Below are 17,969 nucleotides of genomic sequence, written 5' to 3' on the forward strand. Positions count from 1 at the left end.
ATTGTAATACAAAATAATACAATGTAGGTAGTATATTTCTAAAATAAATATATTACTGCAAATATAAACAACAATTTATAGTAATTCTATTTACTATGAAAATAAAAAAAGACTATAAATTACAATGTTATTTTGTCATTTACAGTAATTATTTATTTACCATATCCAGCCAGCTGGCTCCCCTGCACGCTTTCCATCTGAGCTGGGTTACGAGCTGGTGATCTCTTTGGAAACTCACCCAGCAGAAGGCCATGGCAAACCACTGATGTAATTTGCCTCGTACGTGATTCCCCAATACGTCAAAAGAGGCGTGGAGGGAAATCATCTGCTAACCGGAGAAACTCCGGATGCGACGTACCTTTCCTATTACAGTGAACAAAATTGCTATATATTTCAGAAATAGTGTAAAAACAGGAATAGCAAAGCTCAGAAATCTGATCGTGGGCAGGGAGAAAGCTGTTTCTGAATCATTGGGTTGGGATGGGGGGGTGTTCTTAATAGGCATGCAAATTCAAATCCAACAGGCAGGATGCTAACGTGCTCATGACACAAGGCTGATATGTAAGGCTTGCAGAACTCTGACCCGTTGTGCAACCAGATCCCACTGCTATTTTATTTCGTTTTGAGCTCAAAGTTAGAGTTTCAGAAAAGCTGGTATTCAGTGAATGTGACCCATAAAGGTTGATCAGATGTAATTAGTGTATGTACAATTCTTTAAAAGGGTTGGAAATTTGCCGCCGGTTCCAGCCTTTGTATTGCAGTTCGCACTAAATTCTTTGATGCACTAGGTAGCAGATGGGGAATAAACACTGACCTTTCAATTGACGTGCTGGGCTCAGATGTAACCCTCCAAGCGCCAGGGCCACCTCCTCCTATTTGAATAAGGGAGTCAATCTAGCACTTAATTGAAGTTACAAAGCGTCATATCTTGATTGTTTTAATGTTTTAATTATTGATCATCCATGGGTGAAGAGCCACAAAGTGATCTGTCTGTTTCCTCATGTTGTCAGATCACCACTGCTGTTTGATTGTCAAAATTGAGTTTGTTTCATGAATTCCAGTGAAATAAAGTTGTTCTTCTGATTCACAAATTCAAAGTAGGTTTGGAGAACAAGTGACATGTATGTTGTATTGTTCCGAAATGTATAGGGATGTTTTACTACACAGAGGAAATTTGAAAATGATTTGCCCAATTGTTTCTCGTTTCTGCTGCTCAGCAGCACTGAATAGGTAGAGAAGTGCAAGGAGTACTTTGTGGAACAAAGCTACCAGCACTGTTATAATATGTACATTTGCTGCACCTTGTCTCGTCTAACCTACTTCTCTTTTGTTTTACATGAAATGTGCACTCTCCAGATTGTAGATGAAGGTGAGTTTAAAAACATGAATGTCTTTTTATGATTTATTGTCAATGCAAAAAGCAAAAAAAAAGTTTGAAGAAATCATGTTACTCGGCAATTTCTTAATTCTAATGGCATCACATTTAAAGCTCATTTTATAATTTCATACTTTCTGCCAGCAAAGAAGGTAGTTAATCACATTAAATGCCTTGAAATGTTCAACGCACAGAAATACAAGTGACCACATGCCTTTGAAATTGCTCTGTATAGTGTGTTGAAATGGTGCTTGAGTCTGTATTAGCTAAATAATCTATCATCTTCAATAAACAACAGAGATGTCATTTGGGACAGACATTAACAACCGTTTTTTTTACATAAACGTTACTTTGAGACTAATACTGTACTGTCTGTGGCTGCCTCTGACTCCATTCTCTCATGATGAAAATTGATTCTTTTCTGTAGGTACTCAGTGCATTGATTCCCCCGTTCCCTTCGTCTCCCACGAGTGTTCTGTATATTCTGTGACATCAATGAATAAATTGGATTTGGGTGTTCTTTTGTTCGTTTATGTTTTGAATTTTTTTGCACTATGTTATGAGCTGCTATGTCCCACAGACATTGTGGTGAAAAACTCTCTCTGCTGCACAATCCTGGTGTTATAAGATGTTAACTTCTTACCACAAACTCTTGAGATTGCAAGTATAGGGTAGGTAGTAGAGAGTGAATTTATCATTACAAACTGAGTTTCATATTAAAACATAGAACACTGCAGCACAGTACAGGTTCTTTGGCCCACAATGTTGTGTCGACCTTTTAACCTCCTCTAAGATCATTTTAACCCTTTCCTCTTACATAACCCTTCATTTTTCTATCATCCATGTAGAGTCCGTCTAAGAGTCTCATAAATGCTCTGAATGTATCTCCCTCTAACATCACCCTTGGCAACTTATTCCACGCACCCACTACTCAATGTTAGAAAAAATCTTGCCTCTTATCTCACAAAATGCTGGAGGAACTCAGCAGGCCAGGCAGCATGTATGGAAAAGGATAAACAGTTAACATCTCAGGCCAAGACTGTTTATTCTTTTCCATAGATGCAGTCTGGCCTGCTGAGTTCCTCCAGCATTTTGTGTGTGTTGCTTGGATTTTCAGCATCTGCATATTTTCTCTTGTTTACCTCCTATCTCTATAATTTCCTGGGAATTCCTATTTTTCTTCTTGACAACATTGACTTCTCTCCAGTCGACATCTCTTGCTGCCCCAGCGAAGCAGCCAACATCGTCTAAGGTCCCACCCACCCCTCCCCCCCCCCCCATCCCCTTCACCATTGTGTAAAAGATATAGAAGCCTGAAAACCTGGCTCAAGGACAGCTCCTGCCCTGCTCTTGCCTCCTTGCCTGTTGCTGGTGTGGACAGCAGTCTCTCTCTTGCCTCTTTTGATTAGTTTGGGTATCATGGACCAGTTGGCCAAAGGGCTTGTACTATGCTGGACTGTTCTACGTATAGATAGTAGCTTGGTCAGCGTGGACCAAATGGGTCGAAGGGCCTTTTCCCATGCTATGTGACTCTAAACCTGGCTAAACAAATACTTAGTTCTCTTTTACACTTGTGTACTGGAAATGACATTAAGCAATCTTGAATCTTGAACTCATTTCCAATGAAGTAACTATCAGTGTGCATGCTTGTATTATTTTACAATAATCTCTCTTCCTTGCTTCCTTCCTAGCCCTGTCCTCCCTCTTGTCTTACTCCCCTTGCTTGGTACGTTCTTCTTGCTCTCCTTTCCCAGCCCCCTGCCTCAGCCCCGAATCGTCAAACAGGAAGTGGCTGGATATGAGTAATTATGGAGCACTCTACCTGTTTCTCTTTGGCAGATCTGTCTTCTCCAGTCAATCAGCCAAGCTCAGCTGAAGAGCAGGCAGACAGGATGCAGTCAGACAGTTGTATTCTCTGCAGTGATGAGGAAGATGGCAGGCCAGATGGGAGCAGCAGCCTCTCGATAACAAGCGCAGCCAGTGTAACTCAGGGAACTTCTCTTCATCCTGCCTTGAGGTAAGAGGGAGAAAGAAAATCTGATTCTCTTGCAACTTCAGAGTATCTCTGTGTAGGCCGCGAGCAATGCACAGTGGCATAGTGGTTAGCATAATGCTATTCAGCATGCTGTCAAATCAGAGTCCAATTCCTGCATTGTCTGTAGGAGTCTGTACATTCTTCCTGTGACCGCATGGGTGTTTCCTGTAAGTACTCCGTTTCTTTCTGCATTCCAAAAACGTATGGGTTAGGTGTTAGTAAATTGTGGCCATGTTATGTTGGTGTTGGTGTCAGAAACATGGCAACACCTGCAGGATGCTCCCAGCACACCCTCAACACAAAGTACCCATTTCTCTCTGTTTCAAGGTACACGTGACAGATAAAGTTAAGTCTCATCTCTAGATCTTTAAAATACTTCCAACTATACCCGGTTTGCAAATCTGGGCATTTGATGGCCAATTTGTTCATAAGATATCTCAGCAGCAGTATGATCAGATCCTGTTTTTTTTTTTGTAGCATTTGTGAAAGAAATGTCCCTGCACAGACACTGCTTTTCCCAGCTACAGGAAGGATGACAATAAGCTGAGAAGGGTTCAGATACAATTCACAAGGAAGTTTCTGGGACTGGATTTCTTGTGTTGTGTGGAGAGGCTGTGGCTCTTTTTCCCTTGAGCAAAGGAGGCCAAAAGGTGACATCACAGAGGTATATAAAATCACGTGGGGTTTATATAAGGTTGGTGGTTGCAGTCTTTTCACAGGTGAGTCTAAAACTAGAAGGCATGTCAGTTTAAAATAAGAGGAAAAATTTAAAGGAATAAGAGGGCAAGGTTTTTCACAGGGTGCGGTGAGTATGTGGAATGAGTTGCCAGAGGACGTGGTAGTGGTGGTATAATTATAGTGTTTAAAAGACATTTAGAGAGGTTCGTAGATTGGAAGTGTTTTGGTGGATATTGGCATAATGCAGGCAAATCATACTAGCTTGGATAGGTAAATTGGTTGGTATCAATAAGTTGGGCCAAAGGGCCTGTTCCCAGGCAGTTTTATTCTAAGTTGTTGGTCAATACACCACAATCTTTCACAGGTGTGTGTGTGTGTGTGTGTGTCTGTCTCTATTTTGCATCTTTTGCTATTTCCCAGTTGTAAGGAATAAAAATACAGTAAACCTCCTCCCAGCTGACAGAAGAGGGAGCTCACATGAGGTAGCGTTCCCTCTTCCTGCCACTGGGTGGACTACTGAGTGTCGGCCGGTAGCCCACGTAGAAGGAATCTCAGCATGACATTCTTTGATGGCATCATGTGACAGCCTACTGAACCTATCAGGACAGCACATTGTGCTATGATGTCATCCAAACATTGGATTAGAGCATTTGTTAACCTGCTGATTGTAGCTGGCTGAATAAACTGAGCTTGGTCCTCAGTTGTATATTTTGAAGAAAATTTACAATTATGTATTTGCTGTAAAACCACGCAAATTGCTTATTGAAGTAACTATCCACCTTAATCTCCTACACCTGCATTTAAATGCAGCCAACATGTCATGTTTCACAGTAGAACAGTACAAACTATTTAAAACCATGTTTAAAAAAAAACCTTGCTTCCAATTTTCCACAACTCTTTCTAACTGTCAAACAACAAGATGTACCTCCTCCGAATCAGAATTGGGTTTAATTTTTATTTATTAACTTATTTTAGAGATACAGCATGGAACAGGCCCTTGCAGTCCTTCCCAGCAACCCCCACTTTCACAGGACAACGTCTGACTCCACACCCCAACTTATGATAGTTAACCATTACGCCACTGTATCGCTAACATGTTGTGAACTTTGTTGTTTTGCGGCAGCAGTGCCATACAATACACAAAAAAAACTGAATTACAGTAAGAAGTAAAGAAGTACTGTAGAAAGAGAGCAAAAGTAATGAGGTAGGGTCCATGGTGGGTGGAGAGACGTCTCTACCAAAGGAGGTGTAAGGTGCTCCTTCCATCTGTTTGCATGCAGGTCACCCTTGGGCAATGTTCAGCACATTCCCTCCCTCCCCCCCGCAATATGGATCACGTAAAGCCATGGGAACAGCTGCTAGATGGTTATGTGAGCAGCTGTGCATCTCACGAGTCCTGGTTATGTGAACAATGACGTCAGGCAGACGATCCTAGAAGCGTATTGATAATGGCTGAGGTCACCCATCTTGTAAAGACACTGCTGAGAAGAAGACAATGGCAAACCACTTCTGTAGAAAAAATTGCCAAGTACAATCATGGTCATAGAGACCGTGATCCCTACATCATATGACACTGCACATAATTATTGTTCATTCAGAAATCTGTCTGTGTCTCCTGGCTCCTGTATCTTCTCTCTGTTGGTAGTAATGAGAAGAGAGCATGGCCTATACAATGGGGGTCCTTAATGATGGACGCTGTCTTTGACAAGATGCTTTTGACCCTATCACAAATCCCACTTTACATGCCCTCACACCAAATTTCTCCAAAATTTCTATCCCTTGGGTTCTGCACATCCCATGGTCAGTGCATAAACACTATAGGTTCTGCAGATGCTGGAAATCTTGATCAACACACACAAAATGCTGGAGGAACTCAGCAGGACAGTCAGCATCTGTGGAGGGAAATTTACAGTCGATATTCCAGGCCAAGACCCTTCAGCAGGACTGAAAAAGAATGGGACATTCCTGGCTTCTGTCCCCTTCTTTTCCAGTCCTGATGAAGAGTCTTGGCCCCAAACAATGACTGTTTATTCTGTTCCATAGATGCTGCCTGACTTGCTGAGTTTCTCTAGCATTTAGTGTGTGTTGCCCATAGTCAATGCAATTGGATTTCATGAATAGATATCCTTGATGCGTCTCAGAACAATTGAGGCCAAAGTCCTCAGCTTCCCAAGTAGTATAAGATCAGGTAAGTATAGTGCAAGTTAAGAAGCACTCTGATCCAGTCTTTGACCACTTCATCGAGCACCTCCATTCCATCTGCCAAAAGCAGAAATTCCCAGTGGCCAAATATTTTAGTTTTAATTCCCATTCTGACATGTCGGTCCACGGCCACCTCTTGCAACACGATGAGGCCGCCCCAAGGTGGGAGAAGCAACACCTTATATTCCGTCTGGGTTGCTTCCAACCTAATGGCATGAATATCGATTTCTACTTCTGGTTATTTTTTTAAAAATTCCCTCCCCCTCCCCTCTTCTATTCCCCATTATGGACTCCTACATCTTCTTGCCTGCCTATCACTACTCCCTGGGAACCCCTCCTCCTTCCCTTTCTCCTATAGTCCATTCTCCTTCCTATCAGATTCCTTCCTCTCCAAACAACCTTTACTGTTCCTACCCCTCCCCCACCCCACCTTTCTATTCTGGATCTTCCCCCTTCCTTTCCAGTCCCACAGAAGGGTCTCGGTCCAAAACATCTTCTGTTTATTTAAGTCCATAGATGCTGCATGACCTGCTGAGTTCCTCCAGCATTTTGTGTGTGTTGCTCTGATCCAGTGTTTGGTTAATATCCAGGAGGTACAGAGGACACTCTACTCTCTTACCTGGCTTTAAAGCTCAAATACCACACAGTTGTCAGCACGATGCTCCCCCCACCAGATATAGGGGAAGAGGTCGGGTTTTGGACGGCAAAGTGGCATGGCGTGTGGAGCCGCTGCCCGCCAGCCCCTGAGACACGGGTTCAATCCCAGCCTCACATCTTGTCTGTCTGAAGTTTGTGTGTTCTTCCTTTGACCATGTGGGTTTTGCTCTGGGATCTCTATATTGCAAAGACTCGTGGCTTTTTAGGATAACCGGCTGTTGGAAACTGCTCCTTAGAGTGAGAGAGTGTGTGTACGTGTGTGTGTGAGAGAGAGAGAGAGAGACTGGAAGCCACGGGGTTTGGAGAGGGTGGTGCTTGTTGATGCCAATGTTCAAAGTTCAAATAAATTTATTATGACATGTAGGTAGGGGTCCCTGAAGATGGATGCTGCTTTCCTGCAACAGCGTTCTGTGTCAGTGTGCTCAGTGTTGGGGAGGGCTTTACCATGATGGATTGGGTCGTATCCACTACTTTTTGTAGGATTTTCCATTCAAGGGCATTTTCCCTGTTAGGCCGTGAGTCAACCAGTCAATAAACTCTCCACCACAAAACTACAGAGAGTTATCAAAATTTTAGATGTCATGCTGAATCTTTGCAAACTTCTGAGGAAGGAGAGGTGCTGCCGTACTTTCTTCATAATTTCATTTACATGCTGAGCCCAGGACAGGTCCTCTGAAATGATAACACAGAGCAATTTAAAGTTGCTGACTCGGTCCACTTTTGATCTCCAAGAGGACTGGCTCATAGACCTCTGGTTTCCTCCTCCTGAACTCAATAATCGTCTTGGTCTTGCTGATATTGAGTGAAAGATTGTTGTTTTGGCACCACACTGAGCCAGATTCTCATTCTTACTCTGATATGCTGACTCATCACCACCTTTGATTTGGCCAACAACAGTGGTGTCAGCAAACTTGAATATGGCATTGGAGCCTCACAGTCATAAGTGTAAAGTGAGTAGAGAAGGCGGGGCTAAGCACATAGCTTTGTGGCGCACCTGTGCTGATGGAGATTATGGAGGAGATGGATATCTGAACAGCAAAGATGCATCAAGATGCTCTTTATCAACTGCATCTCAGCATTCAACATTATAGTTAGCTCAAAACTAATCAATCAGCTTCCAGACCTTGGCCTCCAGGGTTGAGTGAAGAGCCAATGAAAAGGTATCTGTTATGGACCGGTAGTGCCGGTAGGCAAATTGGAGTGGATCCGAGTCACTTCTCAGGGAGGAGTTGATAATGTTTCATCACCAACCTCTCAAAACACTTCATCACAGTGGATGTAAGTGCTAGTGCTACTGGATGATGGTCATTGAGGCAGTTACTACACTCTTCTTAGGCTCTGGTATAATTGAAGCCTGCTAGAAGCATGTGGGAACCTCAGACTGCCAAAGTGAGAGGGTAAAGATCTCAGTGAACACTACAGCCAGTTGATTAGCACAAGTCTTTAGTATGTGGCCGGGTACCCCATCTGGGCTTTCCGTGGGTTCACCCTCTTGATGGATTCTTGAACGTCAGCCTCGGAGACTGAAATCACAGGGCCATCGGGGAGAATAAAATGGAATTAGTTTAGTAATAGTGTAAGTGTGTCTTTGATGGTCATCACAGACTCAGTAACTAGTTATTAGTATGCTGTCAACAAAAGGAGGCCCTTTGGCCCATCAGGTTCATACCATTCGTTGTACCTACACTAATTCCATTTGCTTGCATTAGTCCATTGCTGAAAGAAATGTCCAAAAGGATAAGGTGGCATCCATAATTAAGGGCCCTGATCATTCAGAACATGCCTTCTTCTCATTACTACCGACGGGGAGGAGGGTCAGGATCCTGAAGACACACACTTCTCTATCTTCTATCAGATTTCTGATGGACAATCAGCGCATGTACACTACCTCACTATTTTTTTTTTGCTCTCTTTTTGCTATATATATATATATATATATATATATATGTGTGTGTGTGTGTGTGTGTGTGTAGTTTTTTTGTTCTGTATTATCATATACTGCTGTTTTTTTTTGCTCTCTTTTTGATATATATATATATGTGTGTGTGTGTAGTTTTTTTGTTCTGTATTATGATATACTGCTGTCACAAAACAAATTCACGACACGTGCCAGTGATAGTAAACCTGGTTCTGATTCTGATTGCCTTTTCTGTCTTGCCTATTCTGCTGCTTATTTGAATGCTGTTGAAATGTTGCAGAGTCTCTGCCTCCACTTTTTTCAGGCTCCAGAAACCATCTGTGTGGAAAAAAAATGCCCCCACATATTGTCTCTAAACCAACTGCCTCTGGGGTTTTACTGTTGTTGCTCTGCTAGGTTGGCACCAGAATGTGTGATGACACTTACAGACAGCCCAAAGCATATCCTTTGCTTGTGTGATAAATGAAACAAATCTAACTCTGCCCTCTCGTCTAACCTGTCCATGCTCCTCGTAATTTCATATATCCTTCTTCAATCACCCCGAGCCACATTTGCACAAAGAACACAAGCCCAGCCCGTCCTGTCTCTGCTTAAAACTGTAATGCTCCAGTCCAGGAACCATTCTGGTGAATCTCTAATGACCTCTGTTTCCTCTGTGTGTTACTGATCCATTGCCTTCCCATTCTGTTCATCATTTAACAGTATTTTGTCTAACGTATATTTTATGATTGGGGTCAGATTTGTTTGTTTATAACGTGTGCATCGAAACATAGAGTGAAATGCATTATTTGTGTTAACATCCAATAACCTAAGGATGTGCAAGTGCCACCACATAGTCTGGTGGCAATGTAGCAATTCCATCATGTTCAGCAGAACAACACAGAATGCAACAAGCACCAAAACAAGCCCCTTTCCTCCTTCCCACCCATACAAATGGACAGTCCTCTATCTTCAGAACAGGCTTCCAGGATTTGGAATTCCATTATGTTAGGTACTGTATGTCTAAGTCAGTCAATTTGTGCCTTGACCCAGCTGAGAGCCTCTGCATGCATTTGCATTGTTTCTGATTTTGGTTCGTTTTGGAAAGGAAGCCCGGTGTGAATGTTGATGCCAGATTGGGGTAAAAGTGTTTGCTTCTAGGTGTAACTGGATTTAACATTTTCTATATTTATTTTTGGCAGATCTGATAGGTTCGTTCACCGCAGGTCTTCCTCAGGGACTATTAGCTGTCCCATTTGTATGGACGGTTACAAAGAGGTAAGCCTACATCTCCAGAGAAATTTATTTATTTATTTATTTAGTGATACCGTGTGGAACAGGTCCTTCTACTCCAATAAGTTGGAAGGTAACAGTCCTTTCCCCAGGTTAGGGGGGGAGCAAAATTAGGGAGCATGGTTTTAAGGTGACAGCAGAGGCATTTTAGAGGAACCTGAGGTGCAATTTTTTTTTTTACATTGTCAGTGTAAGAATATTGAGTACAGGAGTTGGGTTGTTTGGTTGAGGTTGTTTAAGGTGTTGACGAGGCCTAATTTGGAGTGTTGTGTGCGGGAAAGATGTCAGCAAGATTGAAAGAGTACAGACAAAATTTACAAGGATGTTGCCAGGACTAGAGTACCTAAGTTATAAGGGAAGATTGAATAGTTTAGGAATTTATACCTTGGAACGTAGCAGACTGAGAAGAGATTTGATCGAGGTATGCACAATTTTGAGGTATAAATTGGGTAGGTGCGAGCAGGCTTTTTCCACTGAGGTTGGGTGGGACTATAACCAGAGGTCATGGGTTAAGGGTGAAAGGTGAAAAGTTTAAGGGGAACATGAGGGAAACTCATCACTCAGAGGGTTGTGAGGGTGGGGAATGCGTTATCAGCCTGGTGGTGCATGCAAGCTCAATTTTGGTGTTTAAGAGAAGTTTAGATAAGTACATGGCTGGTAGGGGTATGCCAGGCTATGATCCAGGTACAGGTCGGGAGGACTAGGTAACTTAAATGGTTTGGCATGGACTAGATGGGCTGAAAGGCCTGTTTCTGTGCTATACTTCTCTATGACTATGGTGGTAGTGAAAGCAGATGTCAGAGTGGCGTTCAGTTAGCTTTGAGATAGACAGATGAATTTGCAGGAATAGGGGGATGTGGATGGAAGATGCTTATTGAACAGCCTGTCATGTCTCTGCTGATTCTCGATCCCTTTAACCTGCTCATTTCCCAGAAAGCTGTGGATATCGTTTCCTTAACATTTCTCCACTTCTCCTTTGTATGTCCCTGTTCACCATTTTTCATTGCCCTTATAGGCAGTTTATTCCAGATAATGAATGGATTCTTCTTAAATCTCGACATAGAGCGAAATTAGGCCATTCGACCCATCAATTCTGCTCCACATTCCATCATGTTGGATTTATTATCCCTCATCCTCTAGCAAAAGAAACTCCTTATCTCGGTTCTAAAGGATGTCCTTGTATTCTGAGTTCTAGGCTCCTCTACTATGGGAAAAACCTCTCCACGCCACTCTATCTCAGCCTTTTATCGCCTTCAGTTGAACCCTCACTCTTTTACTTGCCTGACTTGGAAATAGGTTGCTTCATAATCCTGAATGTACGTAAACCTAGGTCTCAACTGAGTGCAGTCTTCAAGAGTCTGAGCTACTGCTTTCAAACCCGTCTGTAAATGATTCACAACACATGGAAGAAGAGTTTTATCGGACGTAGAGAGAGTGGGGCGGCTCCTCCCCTGTTCCTGCTACCATTTCCCTCGAATAGCACCCAAAACTCATCATCACTACTTTCAATCCAAACTGCTTTATTGTATACAACCAACTAGTCACTGTATTTCAGAAGTAATATTGGTTTAAAAGCAAATACAACGTCAGGATTCAAGGTGCAAGATTGTTTAGTATCATTTTCTGTACACAAGTGCAAAGGAAAACAAAATAATCATTTCTCTGGATCCGATGCAGCAGAAAAAAACACAATAAGATAAAGAACTCAATAAATATAAATACAGAAGGTAGCTTCAAAACAGATTGATTGTATGTCCATAAAGTAACACTAGTCTCTACATAAGGTGACTAATGGGAAGTAATAAAGTAATGGTGGAGGTATTAATCAGTCTTACTGCTTGGGGAAGGTAACTGTTTTTGTATCTAGAATATAAAAGCAAGGATGTAATGCTGGGGCATTGGTCAGACCACATTTGGAGTATTATGAGCAGTTTTGGGCTCCATATCAAAAAAAGGATATGCTATCATTGGAGAGAGTCCAGATGAGATTTCCAAGAATGATTCTGGAAACAAAAGAATTAAAGTATGAGGAGCTTTTGATATCTCTGGGCCTGTTCTTGCTGGAGTTGAGAAGAATGAGGGGGGGATCTCATTGAAACCTATCGAATGTTGAAAGGCCTAGATAGAGTGGATATGGAGGGGCTGTTTCCGATAGTGGTGGAGTCTAGGACCAGAGGGCACATTCTCAGAACAGAGAGATGTCCATTTAGAACAAGGAAGATGAGGAATTTCGTTAGCTAGTAGGTAGTGAATCTGTGGAATTCATTGCCACAGACAACTGTGGAGATCAAGCAGATGTTGGTAGGTTCTTGATTAGTAAGGGTGTCAAAAGTAACGAGGAGAAGGCAGAAGAATGGCATTCAGAGGAATATTAAATCAGCCATGATGAAATGGCAGAGCAGACCTGATGAGCCAAATAGCCTAATTCTACTCCTATGTCTTAGGACAGTGGGCCCCAACCATCGGGCTGCAAAGCATGTGCTACCGGGCCGCGAGGAAACGATAGGATTTGGCGATATGAAGCGATATGGGTCAGCTACACCTCTCCTCATTCCCTGTCACGCCCACTGTTGAGCTTGAACGCACGCAAGGTCATTACGCACGCGAGGTCATTACCCACGCGGTCATCAGTCAGTATGAGTAAAGAACAAAAGTCGCTTGAGAGTTTCTTTGGAAGAGGACATAAAAGGCCTAATGATGATGATAACACAGAGACAGCTGAGGTAGAGACTGCAAAAAAAAAGAAAGCTTCCTTCAACAGACAATACAATGAGTCATACATAAAATATGGCTTTATTGCGTCCGGTGACTCTCACGCTCCAAGCCCCCTGTGTGTGATATGTGGAAACAAGCTGTCTAACGAGGCAATGAAGCCCTCAAAACTGCTTCGGCACCTTGAGACCAAGCACCCTGCACTTAAAGACAAACCCGTTGAGTTTTTTGAGCGGAAAAGACATGAGCAAGTGGGACAGAAGCAGGTGCTGAGAGCCACCACCTCCACAAATGCTGCTGCTCTGAGAGCGTCGTACATAGTGGCTGGCCTTATTGCTAAGGCTAATAAGCCTTTCACTGTTGGTGAAGAATTGATCCTGCCTGCTGCCAAGGACATGTGCCGTGAACTGTTGGGAGAAGCTGCATTTAACAAGATGGCACAGGTTTCTCTTTCAGCTACCACGGTTTCAAGGAGAATCGATGACATAGCGGAGGACATTGAAGCACAGTTGTTTGAACGGCTTAACGAGTCACCATGGTATGCTATCCAGGTCGATGAGTCTACCGATGTCGACAACAAGGCAATACTGCTGGTTTATGTGCGATATATATTTCAAGACGATGTGCAGGAGGATATGTTGTGTGCACTGCCGCTGACAACTAACACAACTGGGGCAGAACTATTCAAGTCTTTGAATGACTACATGTCAGGCAAACTGGACTGGTCATTCTGCGTTGGAATATGCACAGACGGGGCTGCAGCTATGACTGGACGGCTGTCTGGTTTCACTACCCGAGTCAAAGAGGTTGCTCCTGAATGCCAGTCTACACACTGTGTCACACACAGGGAAATGCTAGCTAGCCGAAAAATGTCACCCAATCTTAACAGCGTATTGAGTGATGTTGTTGATGTTATCAATCACATCAAAGCAAAAGCCCTTAACTCAAGTCTGTTTGAGCAGCTTTGCGAGGAAATGGATGCAGAGCACAAACGCCTTCTCTTACACACTGAAGTCAGGTGGCTATCAAGGGGGAGAACCCTGGCCAGGGTTTTTGAGTTAAGAGAGCAGCTACAGAGATTTCTTTCAGGAAAAAAGTCACCACTGGCAGCACACTTCAGTGACGAGGAGTGGATAGCAAAACTGGCTTATCTGTGTGACATCTTCAACCTGCTCAATGAACTCAATTTGTCACTTCAGGGGAGAATGACAACTGTCTTCAAGTTGGCAGATAAGGTGTCTGCTTTCAAAGCCAAACTGGAACTGTGGGGACAGCGAGTGGACAGGGGTATATTTGACATGTTCCCAACATTAGCTGGGGTTTTGGGAGAGACTGAGGCTGCACCGTCTTTCTCACAGCTGGTGCGCGATCACCTAACTTCGCTGTCGACAGAATTCGAGCGTTACTTCCCAACCGCAAATGACCCAAGACGTGCAAAGGAATGGGTCCGTGACCCATTTGTGAATGTTCCCGGTGAATCATCCATGTCAGCGCGGGAAGAAGATCAACTCCTCGAGCTTGCAAATGACGATGGGCTGAAAAGTATGTTTGATATAACATCTCTGCCGGCATTCTGGATCAAAGTCAAGGCTGAATATCCTGAAATAGCCACAAAAGCACTGAAAACGTTGCTTCCATTTTCAACATCATACCTCTGCGAAGCAGGATTTTCTGCAGTCAATGCAACGAAAACTAAATTGCGGAATAGACTGGACATAAGGAACCCCTTTCGAATATCGCTGTCTCCCATCACCCCTCGATGGGACCGTCTTGTTGCAGGGAAACAAGCCCAGGGCTCCCACTGATTCATGAATATTGGTGTGTTGCAATGACTTTATATGTTCATACGGGGAAAATATGCGCTGTGTTTAATATCCAAACGTTACTTAAAATGTTATGATATAATTGACTTAAAAGTGACTTATAATTGACTTATCACTATATTCATGGGAGAAAAATATGTGCTGTGTGTTTAATATTAAATTCGTTAGATAAACCCTTTTAAAAACGAAATTGAGTGTATTATTAGCCACTTACAAGTGACTTATAGTTTCACCTATATTCTGGTCGTGATTAACACCCCCCAGTCGGCCGGTCTGCAAGAATATTGTCAATATTAAACCGGTCTGCAGTGCAAAAAAGGTTGGGGATCCCTGTCTTAGGATGTGAAATTTCGTAGTAGTACAGTGGAAAGACAAAATTACAAAAGTGCGCCACAGTAACATTGTGGTTATTGTGATGCTGTTACAGCTTTGTGCGATGGAGTTTGGATTTCAATTCTGGCGACCTCTGTAAGAAGTTTGTGCATCCTTCCCATGACCGAGCGGGTTTCTTCCAGGTGCTCCGGTTTCCTTCCACAGACCAAAGATGTAGTGGGTTGATTGGTCATAGTAAATTCTCCTGTGATTAGGCTGGTGTTAAATAGGTGGGTTGCTGGGAGGTGCAGCTCATTGAGCCAGAAGGTCCTGTTCTGCGTTGTATCTCTAAATAATAAATAATTTTCAAAATAAGTAAGGTCTCTGAGCCAAACGCAGGCAGATAGGTCTGGCTTGCTGGACAGCATGGATGAGATGGACTGAAGGGCATGTTTCTGTACAGTGTGACTCTGAAACTCCATAGTTTAAGAAATGCTACAATAAATTATTACCTCCAAAAGATAGGATGCTGATATAAAATAATAATTTAGAGATGTTCTCTTTTACATTTAAACCCCAGAAGAATTTAAGAATTTGGACAAAGATTCAAATTGATCAATATCTGACTGAATCGAATGAAGAGTCTGACTTTCCCTTTGTAGTCTTTGAAAAGCACTTTGTATAATTACCGCTGTTATAATTTCATTTCTCGGTCCCTGTCCAGATTGTCCAAAGTGGGCGGCTCATTGTCTCGACGAAATGTGGTCACATCTTCTGCAGCCAGTGCATTCGGGACTCTCTTAGAAACTCTCACACGTGCCCAACCTGCCGAAAGAAACTGAACTCACGTCAGTACCATCCAATTTACGTTTGACCACGAAGAGGTGGGGGGGGGGTGTCATTCTGAAATTTATTCACCCAACCATGTGTTGGGCATTTCAAAAAACCTATGACGTTCTTCAGATTTCGCAGTGACAAAGAGCGCTCCTTGTGGGAGACGGAAGGAGGCGTGTGGCACTGGCTGACCATCTAATCCAGTGGACTTGCTGTAACTTTGAATTGGGTGGGTTGTGTGGGAGGGAGGGGATGGGCAACAGCTGCGGATGAGAAATAAAACTTCCACCAGCGCGTTCCAGTTGCCAGCTCAGCTCAGATGTGTGTTTTCTACATATTTCTCTTTCTTTTCTGCGCTTTGCCTCTCTTACCACCAGCCCAGGTCAGAGGCTGGACACCACTGCACATGCAGTCAATTAACGCAGCTCCATCTTCAGTCTGCTCGTCCACCTTGCCGACGTACGGGAGCCCCACTCTGTCCTGCTCAGCTCCCCAAGTGGCATCAGATAGTAGCTCCTTACTGCCGTTGCAACTGCGGAGGGAGATGTGGAGCATCAAGTACAGGGTGGTGGGGAGAGAAGCTGACGGTTACATGAGGACCACGAGCTTTTGGTTAGACCCCTCTTACTCAGGAAATCTTTCAAAGCCTTACATTCGCTGATGGCTGGGTTTCAGGAGATGTTTGTGGAGGGCTAGGATTACTCTATGCATGACTTTAGGTTCCTGATCTTGCTTTGGGAACACATTGCCTTTTATTTCTCTTAAATTATCCCATAACCAATGTCTGAAACAGCAGTATCCTCGACCAAAGATTCTGATCATCGGACCGAGTGCAGGTGGCTGCCATCGGTCTGTGCAATGACAGGTATTGGAAAAATTCAGCCAATGCTGGAACCAAATTAATATTCACGTGTTGAAATTCAGATATCTTTGAAAAATAAAGATGAGATTAGTTTTAAACAAGGATGTTACTGGAAGTATTTTGAGTAATTGGAGGAAGTTTATTTTCATTGTCTGTAAACTTTTGTGCAGTGATGTTTTATGAATGTGAAAATTAGACCATTACGTCCTCTTGTTATGTAATGTTTGTCAAGTAGAATGTTTTCTTTTTGCCACAACATTGAAGATTCTGAGGGCTAAAGTAATGAATAAAAATATTAGTCCCTCGTATGGCTCCCATTTAGTCTGTTCTTTTTCAGGTTAACTTTATTTGAAGTTCTTCTTTGCCTGGTTTGATGATAGCTCTTGCTGTAGTTTTAATAAAAGTAACAGATTGCTTACAATACATTATAAACACAGGAGAATCTGCAGATGCTGGAAATCCAGAGCAACACACACAAAATAAAGGGCCAATTCCCCTCTGTCTCTCAGTAAATAAATGCTAGAGGAACTCAGCAGGTCAGGCAGCATCTGGGAGAGGTGGGGTATTAACAATTGATGTTTTGGGTCGAGACCCTTCCTCAAATGTTTCTATTTTACATTTCCATGGGAACGCTGCTATCTTTCATATTCAGTCTTGATTATTAACCATTTAGTAATTTGAGCTTTCTTTTTTTGTCAAAATTACAACAACTCCCCATTGTTTCTTGGTGGTCTGTTTCTGGGTTCTGCCTCTCCTTCCTGTCCTTGCATCTCCTTCTGAATAAGGGGTTTGGGGCTTGTTTTTGGCTGTTTTCCAGTCCCATGGCACATACAGTCACAGAATCAAACAGCATAGAGACAAGGGAAGAAGCTGTTCCTAAAATATTTGAGTATGTGCCTTGAGGCTCTTGTACCTCCTTCCTGATGGTAGTAACGAGAAGAGGGAATGCCCTGGATGGTGAGGGTCTTTTATGATGGATGCAGCCTTCTTGAGGACTATCTTCAGATGGTGTTCTTGATGGTGGGAGAGGGCTATGCCTGTGATGGAGCTGGCTGAGTCACCCACCCTTGCAGTCCCTTGTGCGTTGGAGCCTCCATACTAGCCTCTGAAGCAGCCAGTCAGAATGCTCTCCACGGTACGTGTATAGAAATCTGTTAGATCCTTTACTGACAAACCAAATCTCATATTCCCAGTGAAGTAGAACTGCTGGCATGCCTTCTTTATGATCTTATCAATGGGTTCAGCACAGGATGGGTCAAGGTGTTGCTGCCCAGGAACTTGAAGGCTGC

General features: G+C 43.0%; 1 protein-coding gene across 2 annotated transcripts in view; it reads left to right on the plus strand.

Moving 5' to 3' along the window:
- The window catches only part of rnf4 (ring finger protein 4), a 55,764-nt gene extending 38,767 nt beyond the window's left edge, over positions 1–16,997 (plus strand). Inside the window, exons 5-8 of one of the 2 annotated variants that reach the window (XM_072257596.1) lie at positions 1,357–1,369; positions 3,215–3,392; positions 10,047–10,122; positions 15,709–16,997. In XM_072257596.1, coding sequence (XP_072113697.1) covers positions 1,357–1,369; positions 3,215–3,392; positions 10,047–10,122; positions 15,709–15,858 — 417 coding nt within the window. In that variant the 3' untranslated portion in view covers positions 15,859–16,997. Of the gene's footprint in view, positions 1–1,356; positions 1,370–3,165; positions 3,393–10,046; positions 10,123–12,581 lie in introns of those variants that run through there. The other variant, XM_072257595.1, reaches the window with a different exon arrangement.
- Positions 16,998–17,969: the final 972 nt, after the last annotated feature.

The sequence above is a fragment of the Mobula birostris genome, chromosome 5 (assembly GCF_030028105.1).
Source record: "Mobula birostris isolate sMobBir1 chromosome 5, sMobBir1.hap1, whole genome shotgun sequence".
Taxonomy (NCBI): Eukaryota; Metazoa; Chordata; class Chondrichthyes; order Myliobatiformes; family Myliobatidae; genus Mobula; species Mobula birostris.